At 38.9% G+C, this 20,881-nt stretch overlaps 1 protein-coding gene across 2 annotated transcripts in view; it reads right to left on the bottom strand.

The window, feature by feature from the left end:
- Positions 1–20,881, bottom strand: part of LOC127448886 (histone demethylase UTY-like) — a 54,986-nt gene that overhangs the window by 18,641 nt on the left and 15,464 nt on the right. Inside the window, exons 3-13 of one of the 2 annotated variants that reach the window (XM_051711793.1) lie at positions 13,278–13,386; positions 13,126–13,175; positions 12,306–12,364; positions 11,844–11,964; positions 10,988–11,042; positions 7,538–7,572; positions 7,118–7,211; positions 3,775–3,901; positions 1,995–2,093; positions 689–908; positions 131–265 (exon numbers count right to left, since the gene is read on the bottom strand). In XM_051711793.1, coding sequence (XP_051567753.1) covers positions 131–265; positions 689–908; positions 1,995–2,093; positions 3,775–3,901; positions 7,118–7,211; positions 7,538–7,572; positions 10,988–11,042; positions 11,844–11,964; positions 12,306–12,364; positions 13,126–13,175; positions 13,278–13,386 — 1,104 coding nt within the window. The remainder of the gene's footprint in view (positions 1–130; positions 266–688; positions 909–1,994; positions 2,094–3,774; positions 3,902–7,117; positions 7,212–7,537; positions 7,573–10,987; positions 11,043–11,843; positions 11,965–12,305; positions 12,365–13,125; positions 13,176–13,277; positions 13,387–20,881) is intronic. The other variant, XM_051711794.1, reaches the window with a different exon arrangement.

Genomic DNA, 20,881 nt, shown 5'->3' with positions numbered 1-20,881 from the left:
CCAACCGTAATCGAGCAAGATTGATCACTGATCATATGAGAGCAGGAGTGTGGTTTCGTGTGTGTGTGTGTGTATAGGGGGACATTTCTAGGGGTGACAGGTCAAAGGGTGTGTGTCTATCAGATCTCACCTGCATGCCTGCGCTCTGGACGCCCTGTCTGGACGTTAGCTCTGCTGGGATTGGGAGACTCCACGCTTCCTCAATACTAGGAAGCATTTTACTTTTACTCTGTAGACTATTGTGTTGGAGGTTACAGAACTGAGCCTAGGACGAAAACGCGTGAAAAACACATTTAAACAGCCATGTGATGTCGTGCGGCGCAACAGTTCAAACAGAGCAGAGCCACACGTGTGGTGCATGAATGCCACACGACTGCCAGTCAAATCTGTGGCTGCATTAGTGCAAATTATTTCTAGTTGAAATCAATAATGTGATCAGTTGACTCACTCATACAAACAAAGAATGAAGAAGGTGAAAGAACATTGACAGAAATTAACTGAACATATTTAGAACACATGGAACATGCATGATCCCCACATACAAAGAAAAAAACGCTCAGAGCCCCAGACGAGCACTATATACCCTGCAGAACACACTATAAACCCGCCGCACATCTACAGTGGGTTATGATGGGTCGGTCTGGAGGGTTTAGTGTGCGTTTGTTAGCAGGTTAGCTGTCGCTCTTACCTGCAGGTATTTGATGCGTGCAGCCAGCGCAGCGGTGTTGGTGCAGGTTTTGCTGCGCGTGGCATTAATGTAGCACTTGATGGCATCCTGCGGCTGGTTGCAGGACTCATAAAGCGTGCCCAGATCCATCCAGGCTGCGGCATGACTGTGATCCAGTTGCACGGCGCAGATGTACGCTTGCAACGCATCCATGGGCTGATTTTGCTGCTGATACAACACGCTACGAGAACAAACATAATGCACCAGCGTCAGATGCACAAATATGGCAATGTGTTGGTCTGGATGTCCACTAAAGGGATAGTTCACCCAAAAAATGCAATTCTGTCATCATTTACTCACCCTCATGTCATTCTAAACCTCTTGACATATATTCTTGTTACACAAAAGGAGATTAGCAGAGATTTTAGCAGAATGTTCATATTTGATGTGCACTGATCAGCCACAACATTAAAACCACCTGTCTAATATTGTGTAGGTCCCCCTCCTGCCGCTCACTGGATGTTTTGTGTTTTTGGCACCATTCGGAGTAAATTCTAGAGACTGTTGTGTGTGAAAATCCCAGAAATACTCAAACCAGACCTAACCGTCTGGCACCAACAATCATCCATGCGATTATCTAATCAGCCAATCGTGTGGCAGCAGTGCATTAAATCATGCATATATGGGTCAGGAGCTTCAGTTAATGTTCACATCAACCATCAGAATGGGGAAAAAATGTGATCTCAGTGATTTGGAGTGTGGCATGATCGTTGGTGTCGACAGGCTGGTTTGAGTATTTCTGGGATTTTCACACACAACAGTCTCTAGAATTTACTCCAGAATGGTGCCAAAAACACAAAACATCCAGTGAGCGGCAGTTCTGTGGACGGAAACACCTTGTTGATGAGAGAGGTCAACAGAGAATGACCAGATTGGTTTGAACTGATAAAGTCTATGGTAACTCAGATAACCACTCTGTACAATTGTGGTGAGAAGAATATCATCTCTGAATGCTGTTCTGAGATGGGTTGGTGCTGTTTTGGCGGCACGAGGGGGACCTACACAATATTAGGCAGGTGCTGTTAATGTTGTGGCTGATCGGAGTATGTGGAACGTGTATTTCTGTGTATGAAACGCAGAAGCTCAGACTCCTACAAATTTCCTTTTGTGTTCTACAGAAGAAAGAAAATAAGTGGCTTGAAATGACATGAGGATAAATAGTTGACAGAATCGTCATTTTTGGCAAACTACTCTTTAAATAGCACAAAAATCTGTTGAATTTTAAAGAAAAAGTGAGGCATGAGGATGTTTTGACAGATATACGTACCCTATAGAGCACCATGTATCTGCACTGGCCTCTGATTTGTCAATGGACTGTCTGTATGAAATGAACGCATCCTGGACCTTCCCAATACTGGAGTAGCACCTACAGAGAGCACGCAACATCAGAACTGCACAAACTGCAACACTGTGCCAGTGTATTTCAGCATCGATTTGACATCTACACAAACTGCAGCTCTGCAGCAGTGCATTTCATCATCGATTTGACATCTACACAAACTGCAACACTGTGTCAGTGTATTTCAGCATCGATTTGACATCTACACAAACTGCAGCTCTGCAGCAGCACATTTCATCATCAACATCACATTTCACAAACTGCAGCAGCGCATTTCAGCATCAATGTGACATCTACACAAACTGCAGCAGCGCATTTCAGCATCAATGTGACATCTACACAAACTGCAGCAGCGCATTTCAGCATCGATTTGACATCTACACAAACTGCAGCTCTGCAGCAGCACATTTCATCATCAACATCACATTTCACAAACTGCAGCAGCGCATTTCAGCATCGATTTGACATCTACGCACACTGCAGCTCTGCAGCAGCGCATTTCAGCATCAATATGACATCTACACAAACTGCAGCTCTGCACCAGTGCATTTCAGCATCAACGTGACATCTACACAAACTGCAGCAGTGCATTTCAGCATCAATGTGACATCTACACAAACTGCAGCAGCGCATTTCAGCATCAATGTGACATCTACACAAACTGCAGCAGCGCATTTCAGCATCGATTTGACATCTACACAAACTGCAGCTCTGCAGCAGCACATTTCATCATCAACATCACATTTCACAAACTGCAGCAGCGCATTTCAGCATCGATTTGACATCTACGCACACTGCAGCTCTGCAGCAGCGCATTTCAGCATCAATATGACATCTACACAAACTGCAGCTCTGCACCAGTGCATTTCAGCATCAACGTGACATCTACACAAACTGCAGCAGTGCATTTCAGCATCAATGTGACATCTACACAAACTGCAGCAGCGCATTTCAGCATCAATGTGACATCTACACAAACTGCAGCAGCGCATTTCAGCATCGATTTGACATCTACGCACACTGCAGCTCTGCAGCAGCGCATTTCAGCATCAATATGACATCTACACAAACTGCAGCTCTGCAGCAGCGCATTTCAGCATCGATTTGACATCTACACAAACTGCAGCAGCGCATTTCAGCATCAACGTGACATCTACACAAACTGCACCAGTGCATTTCAGCATCAATGTGACATCTACACAAACTGCAGCTGTGCACCAGTGCATTTCAGCATCAATATGACATCTACACAAACTGCAGCTCTGCACCAGTGCATTTCAGCATCAATGTGACATCTACACAAACTGCAGCAGTGCATTTCAGCATCAACGTGACATCTACACAAACTGCAGCAGTGCATTTCAGCATCAATGTGACATCTACACAAACTGCAGCAGTGCATTTCAGCATCAACGTGACATCTACACAAACTGCAGCAGTGCATTTCAGCATCAATGTGACATCTACACAAACTGCAGCAGTGCATTTCAGCATCAACGTGACATCTACACAAACTGCAGCAGTGCATTTCAGCATCAACGTGACATCTACACAAACTGCAGCAGTGCATTTCAGCATCAACGTGACATCTACACAAACTGCAGCAGTGCATTTCAGCATCAACGTGACATCTACACAAACTGCAGCAGTGCATTTCAGCATCAACATCACTCAGCTGAGCAACAGCAACAGAACATTTGCAACTCACCTGCCGAGGAAATACCAGGACTGGCCGGAGTTTGGATCTGCTTCCAGAGATTTCTGTAGACACTGGATAGCATAACTGTCTTTATTCGCTTTATCACCCAACTGCTCCACTGTATGATGCATCCAGCCTGACAGACAGACAGATAGTATGACAGACAGCTTCAATAAGAGTCACTGAGAGAGTTTTCAAACAGACAGCATGGCTTCAGTTTCAGAATATCACTTGTAGTTTACAGATGCAGGAATTCACATGTGCATCACTCTGATACATGAGCTGCAATAGAGCTAGAAGACAATTCTGGGTTCAATACAACTGAAATGAATAGTTAAACCAAAACATTAAAATTCTGTAATTTACCGTAATGTTGCACCATACCTGTATGAATATTTTTTTTGTGTGAAGAACAGACTGAAATGTAAAAATCGCTATTCACACTCAGATCAAATCAATGTTCAACTCCCAACTGCAGCACCCAAATCAAATATGGCAAATATGGCGCAGGTTGGCATCATGATGCTTGGTTACAACATTTACATTCAGTGTCAGCCCTAGCATTTTGGGGGCCCTATGCAGATTTTCAAAATGGGGGCCGCCTTACCTACTGGTACACCAGACCAAACACACCCAAAATCTATAACAAAGTGAGCTTAAACTGTGCAATACAACAAGTTCATTTATTCAAAAGTATAAAGCTTGAAAATGCAAAACTATCAGCTATTCATTAGCATAGGTATAACATCTTCAGAAGTTAAAAAAATTAAAAAAAGAACATATGTAAATATCTCAGTGTTTCCTGCACCGTTATTCAGCAGTGGTGCTCCGCCGCTACTGAATCTCCAGCACCACAGCCAAAGAAGATACCCAAGTTGTGAGCTTGCAGTCTGAATTGAATGTGATGAGATAAAATTAGCACATGCCACCAGGGGTGTGACTATACACTTAGCTCACGAGACGATACACGATACTGGGTTCATGAGAAGGAAACGATATTTTAACACTATATACAATACTGGTCAAAAGTTTTGAAACATTCATTCTTTATTATAAATGTTTCTTTTTACATTTTACAATAATAGTAAAGTCATCAAAACTATGGAATAACATAAATGGAACTATGGGAATTATGTTGTGACAACAAAATCCAAAATAAATCAAAACTGTGTTATATTTGATCATCTTCAAAGTAGTCACCCTTTGTCTAGAATTTGCAGACATGTACTCTTGACATTTTCTCAACCAACTTCTTGAGGTATCACCCTGGGATGCTTTTTAAACAGTATTGAAGGAGTTCCCATCTATGTTGGGCACTTATTGGCTGCTTTTCTTTATTATTTGGTCCAAGTCATCAATTTCAAAAACTTTCAAAAAATGTTAGTTTTATAATGAAATAAATTAATATGGTGGCACAATTATATTTTTGTCTACAAAATTAATTTCACACATTTAAGCATACGCCTTCAGATCAAAAGATTTTTAAGATCACGAGAAACATTTCAGTCAAGAGTTTCAGAACTTCTGACCGATAGTGTGTGTGACTGGAAAAATAGTGAAAGTCACAAAATGCAAAACAATGCAGGTACATTTTGAAATGTTTTAACTAATCATCTTGTAATGAATGTCACTTCAGTTCTGCTTTCTGAGTGTGAATTATCATATGCAGTAAAAGACAGAACAATAAGCGAGCACTGTAAAAGGTTTTGCCACAAACTCAACTGACGGGCTTCTCTCCTGTATGATTTCACGAGTCTCTTCAGACCTGGTTGATTTTAGTTGAGAGCTGTGGTGGTTCTGTAGGTGTCTTTGCATAGTGCTTGTGTTAGCCGCGGTGTACGGCACTATTTTCTTACAGTGCCTACATATAGGCTGTGTCTTGTTTGGAAGGCTGCATCCTCCAGAGGTTGCATTTGTCGCCCGCATACGTCATCGAGGCGGTCTCGTTTCATTTTTTATTTTATTTTAATTTTTTTATTGGGAATGCAAAAAAGGTTAACAATTGTATAAATGTAAGTGCATATACATAAAAGGCATTGACAATGGATAAAAAAAATAAGACAAAAAAAAATAAATAAAATGAAACGAGACCGCCTCGATGATGTATGCGGCCGATAAATGCGACCTCCGGAGGATGCAGCCTTCCAAACGAGACACAGCCTATATATGTAAGCACGGTAAGAAAATAGTGCCGTACACCGCTGCATCTAAACAATGCTCTCGGACGGTAACAGCTTTATACTTTTATTTAGTGCTCAATAAAATAGCTTGTAACAAAAAATAAAGATATTGTGATGTTGAAAAGACTATTTGAGCAGCTGGTTCATTACGACAACCGATTTTGCTGGTAAACAGCAGCATGAATGCAGATCACACCAGTTAGATTGTACGCGTCTGAGCCCAGCCTAGTGTAATCACACCGGTTTGATCATACATGCGAAAGGGTTAATATTTACAGTGTTTTCTGAAGTTAAAATGTTTCATCATGTATTATTGTGCCTTTTAAATATTTATTAATTTACACATTTATTACACTTACTACATTTTGTAATGTTTGTTTAAACGCACTTGTGCAATTTACATTGATATTGACAAGCACTAAACTGGTACTGTCTCTTTAAGAGAATGGCTAAGAGCAAGTGTTTATGGTTGAATGAGCGCAGCGCACATTAACAAGACAGAAGTTGCACAGTGGTTTTTCGTGCAATGTATGATGTATGATTAAAAATACATTGACCTACTGCAGCCAATAAGTTCAATTTCCTTCAGGGCGCGCCCACGAGACACAATACGCTGTGAAAGATGAGGCTGAATCCAGCTTATTCAGTAAAAAGATCTCGGCGCTCAACTTCTTAGTCACTACACAACTCAAGCTCTGGCAAGCGAAATCTGAATATTTACTCTCCAGTGGCTAATAAAATTTTTAGTTAAAATATTTTAGTCGCATAGTGCAAAATTTGGTTGCATATGCGAGTTATTTACTCAAAAAGTAGAGGGCGGAATTTCTGTTCAGCATCAGTGACATGCTGTTGATTACCACAAAAACAATGTGGTACACAATGTGATACTTGCATATTTTAAGTATTTATTCCAGTGCTGTATGATCAACCTCAGAGTTCTACTGTAAATATATTACTGTGTTTTTATTTTAAACTGATAAACCAAATTATCAAGTAATCAACAGAAAGCATGTCCCAAATGCTGTACCAAGAATTGAAGATGTTTTTAACAATTTTCCTTGTAAATATTATAGCCATTAATAGATGTTTGAACTAGACATGATAACATCATTGGGTTTAATTTAATTTTTAATATATAAATCCACCATTTCTTTCACTGTTCACTTTCTTACCCAGTTGTTGTAATGTAGCAGCTTTCACCTGTGCAGGTAAATTCTCTGTCTGTAAGAGACTCTCATATGCCTCTTTAGCCGTGCGGTATCTCTTCTGTCAGATGACAACAAACACAACAACATTCATCAATAAAGTCAGAATGAAAAACTCTGGTCTGTCACAGCATGCAACTAGTAAACTAAAAGTAATGACGTGTGCATGTCTTAAATAATGCTGAGGAATAAGGAGTGCCTCAACAACACCACGGTAACCGCTCTCCTGTTGCTATGGCAACACGAGCCGAACATTACACAGCTCTCACACACACACTCTTGAAGCACTAACATAATCTCATGATACATTATAATCATTTATAAACAGACAGCAGAAGTCTATATTTCAGTAAAATGACAAAAAGATCAGATTTTTGCTGGACTCACCTGAATCTCATACAGATGTGCGATGTGAAACTGAACTGCAAACACACAAAAAAGGTGAGGTTTAGAGATGAGCAGAAATACAGCACGATAGATTCTTCATTTTATCATTCCTGACAGAGAGATGATCGCTTTGAAACAGCTGCTTTTATCCACGCGTGTAGACGGAGGTGAGACGGCCCTGACCGTGTGTGTGCGAGATCACCAATAGTACACCAGCAACCACTGATATTGGTGTTTCCAAGGCAACCAGTGTGGAAGGCAATATGAAATGGGGATGAAATTAAATGAGTGAATATTCCCACGCTAATGCTACTGTAAACGGAGCTGTGTGCTTTAGTCCACAGTTGGGAAAGTTAATCTGCAAATTAGGGCTGCAACTAACGATTATTTTGATAATCGATTAATCTAATGATTATTAGAAAATATTTTAAAATATTTGTATTTTTAATATTATATTCAACATTCTCAGATAATATTTCTTTCTTCTGCAGTATATCTGCTAAAGTAAATGTACGTTGTTTTAAAGGAGTTTTAGATATTTGTATTTTTAATATTATATTCAACATTCTCAGATAACAATGTTTTCTTCTGCAGTATATCTGCTAAAGTAAATGTACGTTGTTTTAAAGGAGTTTCAGATATTTATATTGGAAAACAAGCCAAAACAAAAACAAATCATAAACATATTTTGTTGCGGTGTATAATGGGGTGAAGACTACCCTCTCTCACCTTTCTGTTCACTTCTATCCATCTTTAACTTAAACTCTCTCTTAATAATAAAGCTGCGTATTGACAATGTTCTTCATGATAAGAAACACACAGTGACACATATATTATGATTTAATAAGTCTCGAGTCATCACGTTATAATCTAGCTGCATTAAGCGTGTGCGCTCGAGGGATGAGCGTCCCGTGACAGAGTGTGCATCAGACGGGTGCAGTTTCAATCTCTCCCCCTTAGATCGGGACATTCACACAACTCATAGAAGAGACACTGACCGCACAGAGAAATGACCGTTTCAGAGTTTGTAGTTATTTACATGATCTGCTTCTGTATTATTTGAACTTTAATAAAGCTATAACACATTAAATATAACTGCATTAAAGATGTAACGTCGGGGTGTTTCCTTTAAAGAGCTCCGGCTCCACTTATTCCACAACGAGAGTGCTTCTGTATTTACTTATTTAGTATTTTTGCATTATAATTCCCTCACACTTTATGATCTACATCAGCTGAAGCTGTTTGGAAAGTTTAGAGTGCACGTCATTTAATGTTTAATGTGATCTCATGTTACGTTAAATGAGATCAAATGACTATTTGACAACGAAAATCTGTCAATTTTTTTATTGTCGAAATTGTCAACTAATAATTTCAGCCCTAATGCAATTAATCATAATCCGTTTAGTAAAGCAACAACACACGATTCGAGGGATCATTCATGTCTGGTGCACAAACACACTGGACTTTTACTACAGTACTTAGTGTTCAAGGTTTGTTCAAAACACAAACTAATATGAGCGAAATAGCGATGCTTGACTTAATAAATGTGACTAAAAACATTCGTCCCTTACAGTAAACACCAGCATGTGCATATTAGACCCTATAAAGCTGTGTATCAAATAAGATACACAACGTTTGACAGCTCCTGTTTCACTTTGATCACTCTTTTCATAGTTTGTCTAATGGTACTAAAAACAGTTGAATGTAAAAAGAATTATAATTTTCTGACAATTCTTTCATATGTCAGGCTTTACAGGGTTAAACACAATATGGTTTATTTCCCCCTCTATAACTGTACTCATGTGAAGATGAGTTAGTTAAATCAGTCAGATGTTTGGATGTGTGTGTGTGTATATAAAGGTGATGGTTTATTCAGTCAATGTGTACAGTACATTTGCCCCCATCCTGCTTCTGTTTTTGTGTATCTCTCAAACTAAATTGTTTCAAAAATTCAAACAAAATCTAACATAAAACAATCTGAATAAACACAAAATACAGTTTTTAAATGATAATGTTATTTACTGAAGCAAAAAAGTTATCCAATACCAACTGGGCCTGTGTGGAAAAAGTATTTGCCCCCTTAGTTACTAAATCCCCAAATGTATGAAACTGCATTCATAATGGGGTTCAGCTGGATTAGACACACCCAGACCTGTTCAATCAAATCAACACCTAAATACAACTTTTACAGCAGCTTGAAGTTGGCTAAAAGGTCTCACCCAGTAGCACACTATGCCAAGGTCCAAAGAAATTCCAGAAATAATGAGGAAAAAGGTGATTGAAATACATCAGTCTGGGAAGGGTTACAAAGCTGTTTCAAAGGCTCTGGGACTCCAAAGAACCACAGTGAGAGCCATTATCTCCAAATGGAGAAAACTCGGCACAGTAGTGAACCTTCCCAGAAGTGGCTGACCTTCCGAAGTTCCTCCAAGAGCACAGTGACGACTCATCCAGGAAGTCACAAAAAAGCCCAGGACAACATCCAAGGAACTGCAGGCCTCTATCGCATCAATAAAGGTCACTGTTCATGACTCCACTATCAGAAAGACACTGGCCAAAAATGCCATCCATGGAAGAGTGGCGAGGCGGAAACCACTGCTATCCCAGAAGAACATTAAGGCTCGTCTGAATTTTGCCAAAACACACCTTGATGATTCTCAAAGCTTTTGGGAGAATGTTCTATGGACTGATGAGTTGAAAGTGGAACTGTTTGGAAGACAGGGGTCCCGTTACATCTGGCGTAAATCAAACACAGAATTCCACAAAAAGAACATCAAACCTACGGTCAAGCATGGTGGTGGTAGTGTGATGGTGTGAGGATGCTTTACTGCTTCAGGCCGACTTGCAATAATTGATGGAAACATGAATTCTGCTCTCAACCAGAAAATCCTAAAGGAGAACGTCCGGTCATCAGTCCGTGTGTTGAAGCTCAACTGGATTATTCAGCAAGACAATGATCCAGCACACAGGAGTAAATTCATCTCTGAAAAGAAGCTAAATGAAAGTTTTGGAGTGGCCTAGTCAAAGTCCTGACTTGAACCCGATTGAGATGCTGTGGCAGGACCTTAAATGGGCAGTTCATGCTCGAAAACTCTCCAATGTGTCTGAACTAAAGCAGTTCTGCAAAGAAGAGTGGGCCAGAATTCCCACACAGTGTTGTGAAAGACTGATCTCCAGTTATCGGAAGCGTTTGTTGCTGCTAAAGGCAGCACAACCAACTATTAAATTTAAGGGGGCAGTTAGTTTTTCACATGGGTGATATAGGTGTTGGATAACTTATTTGCTTCATTAAAAATACATATATTTGAAAATATACAAAACTGTATTTTGTGTTTGCTCAGGTTGCCTTTGTTTTATGTAATATCTCGTTTGAAGATCTAAAACAATTTAGTATGAAAAATACACACAAATAGAAGAAATCAGCACTGTATGTGTATGTGTTGTACTCACTTTCAGCTTTGGACAAAGTGCATTGGTTGGAGTCGATGAGCGCTAGCTGAAAATGCTGCAGACACACAAATAAACCACTTCTAAAAATCACATATTATCTTGCTATATATAAAATATTTAAAGGTGAAGTGTGTAATTTCTGCCACACCAAACAGAACTGCACAAATAATGACTGTTTCAAACAGGTTTTCTAAACACAACCAGTCCTCCATTGCTTGGACAAACAGATAGTCCCGACCCAAACTCATGCCATTTTTGGGCCAATGTTGCTCAAACAGAGCAATGTTTTGAAAGTGCCACAGTCACAGCGGTCACCAATAGTTGGGATCGGAGAAAGGTTAACAAGAAAACAATTACACAAACCACCTTTTAATACGAAAGATGGAATCAAACCGTTTCCACTTAAACACACCGTGTACAGTGCTGGAAACCGATGTTGAGAAAGAACAAGTTCATAATTCTTTTTCATTTAATAAAAATGAACAAACAGCTGAAACAGTGTGATTATAGAGGCAGAACACAAATATGTACATCGCTGTTTTCTGTCTTGTGCTGCAAGATGGTCGAGCTGCTTTGAAATCAAAACCAGAATTACTTTAAATCCACAGACAACCCTGCAATTAAACTTCAGCTAAATCACAATTACAAACCACCAAACAGCAATTAACCCTAACATATGATAAGGAAACAGAGCGAAATACAGAATAAATAACAGTAAAAAGTCACAGCACAATTAAAACCAATGTAATAAAAAAAAGTCAATAGAACGTCAAAAGTCTGTCTTCACTGTACATACAGTAAACGTGTAATAAGGTGCTGATGTCACAATAACACTGTAAAGATCAACATGCGTCACCTTTAAGCTGGACTCGTAGTCTGTGTTGACTTTAAACATCAGTCCGAGACGCAGGTGAATCTCTTTCGCTCGAGAGAAGCCGGGCTCGATGTACAACACCTCCTGAAATGCCTTGATCGCCCTGAGGGTAAACAAACAAACAAACAAACAAACATTTAAACACTCACTTCTGTGAGACATTACAACCATTTCAACACGCTACAGCAGCAATCAGTCAACTCAAATTAAAAGATGAAACGTGCTGGTCACAGATAAACCTGTGGCTGCGAACAGCTTAAATGCGATCTCTCAGAATCAGCCCACACGCATGCAGAGGGGCCCGAATATCACCATGGAAACCGTACGCCCACAGCATGTGAACATGAGCTCATTACTTCATCGCATTGGCGCCATGTCATTTTTACATCCACATATTTCACTAAATATTAGAGGCAGCTGAAACGTATGAATCACATGACTCACCATTGAAATGCATTATAATGGAAGTAAACCATCCCGAGGCCGTACAGAAATGCAGCGTTCTAGAGAGAGAGAGAGACAGTCACAGAATCAACATTACATTCAACACAGTTAAAATCATGTCACATCCACAATCAATGACATCACTGAAAGTGAAAAACCACCTGAAACCATCACAAGTTCATGTGAAAACCACACGGCAGGATTACACACACACACACAGAACATTAACCACACTTACATAAGTACACAATGATATTTGTACTGGAGTGAAATTACACACTACTTTCAGGTATTCTTATTGGAACACTCGATAACATCCATCTACACTGATTATATGTTACCAGAACACTCACTGTTTCATTACTGATCTCTCATTTAGTTCATGATAACAGTTGTAATTCTTACCTTCCCATGATGCTCTAGTGTGTCTTCTTATTGCACACAAACTCTTATTATCTGTAGCCCTGCCTTCATCACTAACATTAAACATGAACATCGAGCACTCAAACATGTCAGATCATCAAACACACAATTTAATTCATCTACAGAGACACACACACAAGATGAGTTTGCCATGCAAATGCAAAATGCAGTAACTACATGTTTGGTCAAACTTGAGTTCTGAGTGAAATCTGATCCGTCCTGTGACAGATGGGTTTCACTCGACTCTGATCAGATTCAGAGAAAACAGTGACATTATTTTAAAATCCACATTTGGCTGGACAATCAAAAAACTATGAAGGCATTTTTTCTCCGTTTCAGCGTTTCCGTAGTTACTGTGATTGTTAGTGGTTGTGGTTCAGTGATGTCATCTGCTCACCTTCCAGTAGTCTGATTGTAAACTGTAGTACCGCTGGTACGCCGATAATGCTGTAACACACACACATACATCACAGTGACATGAAGCTCCTGACATGATTTAAACTCATGTTAATCAGTCTGGAGGATGTGACGTGTCAATGACCTCCTCACCTTTAGAATATTCCTCTAGTAAGAGGTTGAAATGACCGAGCTGACAGAAGAACTCTGGATCCACTTTCCCTTCAGATTTCTGGATGACAGATTCATAGCAGCGCACGGCCTGAGACACAGAAACAGTACATGAATACTCAACATCATCATCATCATCATCAAGTGCACACACACACACACACATACAGCTCAATAAGAAACATCTGTAGTTTCAAATAATTTAAAAATCACATTATATTGTTTTAATTTGAGGGACATGTACAGAATGACATTCAAACTAACGTGACTCTGTATATAAGTGGTTCCCAAATCTCTGCTCAGTTTAATATTTAATAGCCAGCTGTTAACAGTACCGGCAGTACTGAGTACTGACTCAATTCGGTACCTGCGCGCTGTTTGATGAAATGTGATCGTGATGTTTTTATTTATTTATTTAGTTCAGTTCTTTTTAAGAGGAAGTGTGAACAGTATTTCCGGTTGGCAGTGGAGCATGGGCAAAACATAGTTTGATTTTGATTACAAGGAATCACTTCTTTTTAATGTTTATCATATCACAGTTCAAATCACAATTACGCTTTTTCTCCAAATCGTTCAGCACTATTTTGAATGTGTTTCTATTTTTTATTCTTCAAGAAGTTCATTGCCCTACCCTGCAATTCATTCACCTTTCTCCTACAGGAATGCCTTCCAGTCTGAACAGAAACTAATCTGATCGGGCCACATTCAACATAACTGAACAGTTGGCCAAACAAAATAAAACAAATCGTATTTCTCCTGCAGCGTGAACGAAGCTCTGTGGCATGTGCTCATTCACATGTGTAAAACTCGATCTGTAAAGAGCTGTGACACTTACAGACCTGCAGTGAAATATTCCTAATAAAACCGTTATGATCATCCACAGAACAAACTGATGGACCTGATGATTTTCTAGTGATCCACTGACTGCATGCAACAATCAGAGACACTAAACCAAGACACACGAGAAACAGCACCGGTGGCTTCCAAAATAGTACAGTGTGAAACACCATGACAATATTTAAGGGAAAAGAGAAAGACTCCATGTGGACTAGAGCTGCACGATATGGAAGAAAAATGCGATATGCGATAAGTTGTTGGATAATGTGATATGACATTCCTATAATGATGTCATCGGAGCGCATGGAACCCCCACCGCTCAACCTAAAGACTGGTCGATCTCATTAGCACCGTAAAGGGAGTAGAGAGAAACAACTCAAATAACAAAATTCGCAAAGATCACTTTTATTTCCTCACTTCGGCTCCCACACGGGTGTATTTCCAAAACATAAGATGGATAAATATTAAGACTAATTAATATGTATGAGGAAAGCTCTACCTAATTAGTCACTATTATGATTAGGGGTAGGGCTATAGTTCCTCCATACAATCAGGTAGGGCTTTTCTGATGAATATTACTGACTCCTGTCATCCTATGTTTCGAAAAATCACCCCATGTGCAATGTTTGACAGACGGCTTCTTTGTGTGTGTATACGTGCCTGTGCGATGGTCAAATGCATAAAAAAATGCCTGTCTTAGCGAGGTATTGATAGAAACACAGTCAGTTATGTCTCAAGTAACCGTGAACAACAGGACAATAAAAATAAAAGCAGATTTGTATCGAAATATCAGATCTGTACATTAGGACCTGCAGTGTAAAGGCAGCCTGATAGACCTGTCTTCATTAATATTAAAAACAATAACAAGAAAACCATTCATTAGTCTTGACTGGATAACATAAGTAGCTTCAAAATAAAATATGAATGTATTATAATCCACGATCAAGTAAGAATGTTTACTTCAATACTTGATACTGCTGTTAGACATCTGAAGCACTGTTTTCTTAATTTTTTTACTGACTGATCCTTGTCTTGAATAATTACCTGACAATGTTTATCCAATTAAGAAATTCGTTTTTCTGCATCGAGAATCATCAATTTCACTGGTATTGGTCCCGACTACTGAAATGTCGGTATCATGACAACATTGCCTACAATGTATATTTAAATTGTACATGGTAGATCTTACTGTAATATCATTATGAAAAAGTAAATCTCATGCATAAGTGTGAGCATCCCTGCCGAAGACATTAGTTTTGTTTTAACACACCTGTTCTCAGTCCAAGCTGTACTCGAGACTGAGAGGAATGATTTCACGGACAATCAATTAATTGAAAAGCACCCATTGACTTATCCACAGCGGCCAAATTTGAGTTTCAAGCCAGCGGCTGGTCTCATTATTATCTGCACAAATGCAGCTGCGGCCCGTGCATATTAAGTCTAGGCCTTCAGTGTGATTCAAGCCATTAAGAAAACACAGTTTCACAATGAATAAGACGGCATATGCCCATCATACATTACGTGGCAGTCCACTAATAATACCAATTGACATTTTAAAAACACGTCCACGCACGAAAGCCAGAACCAAGGAGGTCTAATACCAAGGAAAAGCTCTCTAATAATATATGCGATTTAAATTTTACTAATTAACATTTGCAGCCTAATTTACACTTAGAAAACTCCTGATATTGCTGTAACAATGCAAAAAGCACTTACCAATTTACTTGAAGTGAAAATCAGTCCTCCTTTCCTGTTTAATAAATCAATCGCACGATCATGCAGAACATCTCGTGTTTTTAAATCCATAAGGATCTCTTTCTCAACGGTGATAACGATCAGTGATGACGATCTCGCGCTCTTCGCTCTTGAATTACGTACATCATTTAAAGCATGATTGCGTCACTCAAGGCCAGCTAGAAGGCCTCGACTGGGACATATCCTAAAGATCACACCCACCAAGAACAAATAAATCAATCTGATTGGCTGACGAATCTGACTTTAGTTGCTCATTCACTTGCACTGTTGAGGGATTCTGTGGAAATTCTGAAGGCCTGAGGGGGTGGAGCTCAGACTCACACGCTGCTTTGGGCATGTGATTTGTGAAACAGTTGTCACACTTCGCTTGAAAGCATCAAGGAATAAATTCTGATTGGATAAATTTTTTAGTTTTTTGCTATTCGTTTGTAGATTAATTAGGAGTTGAAAGCGATTAAAAATACATAGGCAAAAAGGTCAATGAGAATGAAAGGATGAAAAATATGTATTTGGCATGTTAGGCCTGCAGAGAAGGCTTTGCTGGTCCTGAGAATTCACCACTGCACAAATGTTGTTTTGATGCTCCTTAATGCTGTGTGTGACAGAATGCAATAGCTGCCCATTCAAACGGAGCGGGACTTAGTGCTCTCTCTCTCTCACTTATAACATGAAAAAGAAACATGACAGAACATCAGAGGGTATATTGAAAGATACAGTACAACTTACTGAAAAGTGTCTTCTCTCTGCACATATGCACACTGCACACACAGTTGCACACCAAGTGACAATCATGCGTCCAGTCTATTATTTGCTATCCGTTTCACCATAAACTTTACTTTCAATGTATTAAAATCATTCCCTTATCATATCCCTTAAGTCCTTGAGATATTTCGATAAATTCGATATATATTGTACAGCCCTAATGTGGAACGCAGAGACCTGAGAAAAACACTTGGATTGCATTTACACCTTACAGTCAAACGCATCTCTACTGTGATCGGACAGTGATCCAATCAAAGTTGCCCACGCAAAATGGAATACACTACTTACATATTAGCCTACATCAGAGCCTGTGGTAACAACGGCTGGGTGATAGGACGATGTAATTGGATATCAACAATATCTTGCAAAGATCCTGATGCCGACTGCGACACTCAATTGACAGACGATGATCGACAATATCGGGAAATAGCAAAACCATGGATCTGGGAAGTCAGCAAATAAATTAATCAGTAGCCCCGTTGTGAAACTAGCACCCGCCAAATGCGACGAGACAGGGGCTGAAACAATTAGTTGACGTTATCGACAATAAAAAATTGTCAACAAAAACTGTCATTATTCAATAGTCATTTGATCTCATTTAACGTAACATGAGATCACATTAAACATTAAATGACGTGCACTCTAAACTTTCCAAACAGCTTCAGCTGATGTAGATCATAAAGTGTGAGGGAATTATAATGCAAAAATACAAAATATGTCAGTGCCTCTTCTATGAGTTGTGTGAATGTCCCGATCTAAGGGGGAGAGATTGAAACTGCACCCGTCTGATGCACACTCTGTCACGGGACGCTCATCCCTCGAGCGCACACGCTTAATGCAGCTAGATTATAACGTGATGACTCGAGACTTATTAAATCATAATATATGTGTCACTGTGTGTTTCTTATCATGAAGAACATTGTCAAATGCAGCTTTATTAATAAGAGAGAGTTTAAGTTAAAGATGGATAGAAGTGAACAGAAAGGTGAGAGAGGGTAGTCTTCACCCCATTATTCACCGCAACAAAATATGTTTTTGATTTGTTTTTGTTTTGACTTGTTTTCCAATATAAATATCTAAAACTCCTTTAAAACAACGTACATTACTTTAGCAGATATACTGCAGAAGAAAACATTGTTATCTGAGAATGTTGAATATAATATTAAAAATACAAATATCTAAAACTCCTTTAAAACAACGTACCTTTTTACATTTTTTTCCTCAAGTAAATTTATCTTGTTTTAAAGATTTTAGACAATTTTAAATGGAAAACAAGACAAAAACATTTGATGAGGATTTTTTGCAGTGAATTTCTTTACTGAATTAAACTTAAAGTATTTTTTCCCTTTAATTCAGTGAATGTTATTTAGAGGTATTTTTAAAAGATGATTTTGTCCTCTTTATTGTTATTAAGCACGTTTAATACAACCTTTTAAGTCATAAGCACAAGTTGAATAATCGGTTAAGAGCTCATGATTAATCAATGCAATAAATCGCCGAATAATCGTTCTAATAGTCGTTAGATTAATCGATTATCAAAATAATCGTTAGTTTCAGCCATAGACGAGACAGAGTCCAGTTCGCAAGCTCCTCGTCCAAATTTATTTCATAAGCGGGTAATTTTGCTCATCTACCCGCAACAGGGGGGCGATCTGTAATACAGTTGAAGCCAGAAGTTTATATACACTTTGTTAGTATTTGGTAGCATTTCCTTTGAATTGTTGAAATTCTAGTACATTCTCTTGAATAGGCTGGAGAATTATGTTGGCATTAGTGGACTTGAATTAGCATGGTTTAGGTCCTATTTATCAGACCACTACCACTATGTATCTGTAAACGAGGAATTGTCAAATCAAACAAAATTATGGAGAGCCACAGGGATCAGTTTTAGGGCCTCTGCTTTTCTCCTTATACATGCTTCCCCTGGGAGATATTATCAGGAATTGTGGAATAAGTTTCCACCGTTATGCCGACGTTTCCCAACTTTATATTTCTTCTAAACCCAGCAAAAATTTACATTTCTCAACATTAGCAGTGTATCAATGAAATCAAAGATTGGATGGCCAGAAATTTCCTTCTACTCAATTCTGACAAAACAGAGGTACTAATTATTCAACCAAAAACCTCTAAAAATAAGCAGCTAAAATATAATTTGACTCACGATGGATGTACTGTTACATCGTCTTCAATAGCGAAGATCTTAGGTGTTATATTTGATAGCAATCTGTCCTTTGAAAATCTAATTTCCAATGTTTGTAGAACAGCATTCTTCCACCTCAGAAATACTGCTAAATTACGACACATGCTCTCTGTTCCTGATGTCGAAAAACTAATTAATGCGTTCATGACCTCAAGACTAGATTATTGTAATGCATTACTGGGAGGATGTCCAGCAAGATCAATAAATAAACTTCAATTGGTTCAAACTGCAGCTGCCAGAGTGCTGACTAGAACCAGGATATATGATCATATTAGCCCCATTTTATCGTCGTTATATTGGCTACTTGTTAAATTTCATATTAATTTTAAAATTCTGTTAACTACGTACAAAGCTTTGAATGGTCTAGCTCCACAGTACTTAAGTGACCTTCTGACACGCTATATTCCATCACATTCATTACGATCACAAAATTCTGGCCTGTTAATAGTTCTTAGAATATCAAAATCCACAAAAGGAGGTAGATCCTTTTCATATTTGGCTCCTAAACTATGAAATAGTCTCCCTAACACTGTTCGGGATGCAGACACACTCACTCAGTTTAAGTTGAGGCTAAAGACTCATCTATTTAGCCAGACATACACCTAATTTATCAATCAACTCACAATTAGTCTGCTTTAGTTAGGTCTGCCGGAACCAGAAACATCTATCATGATCTATAACTCTGCAATAATTTGAATGGCATCTATGCTGATATTATTCTATTTGTTTCCCTGTCTCAATTCATATCCTGAGGTCACCAGAACCGGCCAGATCCGGCTCCATTCCTGCTTCTTGTTGGACTCCACTGCTATGTGTCTCTGAGCGATGACGACTAATAGATGCCAGCCAGACATCACTTCAGTCTATTACGATGGACTTCAGAGGATGAGTTGATGCCAACTCCAACTGTAAGACATTGGATACTTCATATGCCACTGCCTGAACCTTGGATTTAGGATGGACCTCACCGAACCTCACCGAAATGACCTGCCGGTTGAACTGAGATGCACCTCATTGATCTCTGCCTGCATCACCTCGGTCTATTGATGGACTACACTCTTATAATGGAATACACAGACTATCATTTAACTGCCAACAAAAGCCTTCATCAGGCAACTAACAAAGCACAATGCATCAATGTGAACTTCTGCAGTTAATCCAGGATGAACTTCAAAGATATTAGTCATTAATCTTACAGTTCATACAAAATATTTTTTTATAAACACTGGCCCTTAACACTTACTTAGTTTAATCATTTTAAACCATGACCTGCACTGCACATAAATAACTAATATTGTCATTATATTCATGATGTTAGTCAGAGGGGAACTGACCCCCACAGTGAGTCTGGTTTCTCTCAAGGTTATTTTTCTCCATTAACCAACATCTTATGGAGATTTGTGTTCCTTACCACAGTCAACTTCAGCTTGCTCACTGGGACTCTAAATACAATACTTATTTTTAAACACAATTCACAATCATATTTCATCAAACGACACGATGATGACTCCAAGACATTATAGATATTACAGTTTCATTTTCTGTTAATGCATGATTTTCTGTAAAGCTACTTTGAAACGATGTGTGTTGTGAAAAGTTCAATACACATAAAAATGACGATGTGAAAACGAAGATGTACCAGTCCGTTTGCATTTCTTTGACATAAGTACCTTGAGGCTTGCCAAACAAAAGTAGCATAACATACTGTCAACGATTTATTTGATCTAACTGTGTTTATTGTGTACTTCATATTGCAATCACATTTTACTGTCCAAATAAGGGAATTTTAAGGAAAGGTTCACGGCAAAATTCCGAGAAAATACAAAGGAGGATTTCGATAGTTTCACTAACGTTTGCGTAAAGTTCTTGGTCCATACATGAAGAAGGAAACGCTTGCTCCATTTCTGTGGAGATGATAGGTCAATCATTAACATTGTGTTTCTGCTGGGAAAATCCACTACAGGACATTTAGGACGCGCTTTCTTGTGACTGACCCAATAACCCACGTGTGCCTGATATCACTGAATCACAG

This window comes from Myxocyprinus asiaticus, chromosome 12 (assembly GCF_019703515.2).
Source record: "Myxocyprinus asiaticus isolate MX2 ecotype Aquarium Trade chromosome 12, UBuf_Myxa_2, whole genome shotgun sequence".
NCBI classification, from domain to species: Eukaryota; Metazoa; Chordata; class Actinopteri; order Cypriniformes; family Catostomidae; genus Myxocyprinus; species Myxocyprinus asiaticus.
This window is presented reverse-complemented; position numbering and strand designations above follow the sequence as displayed.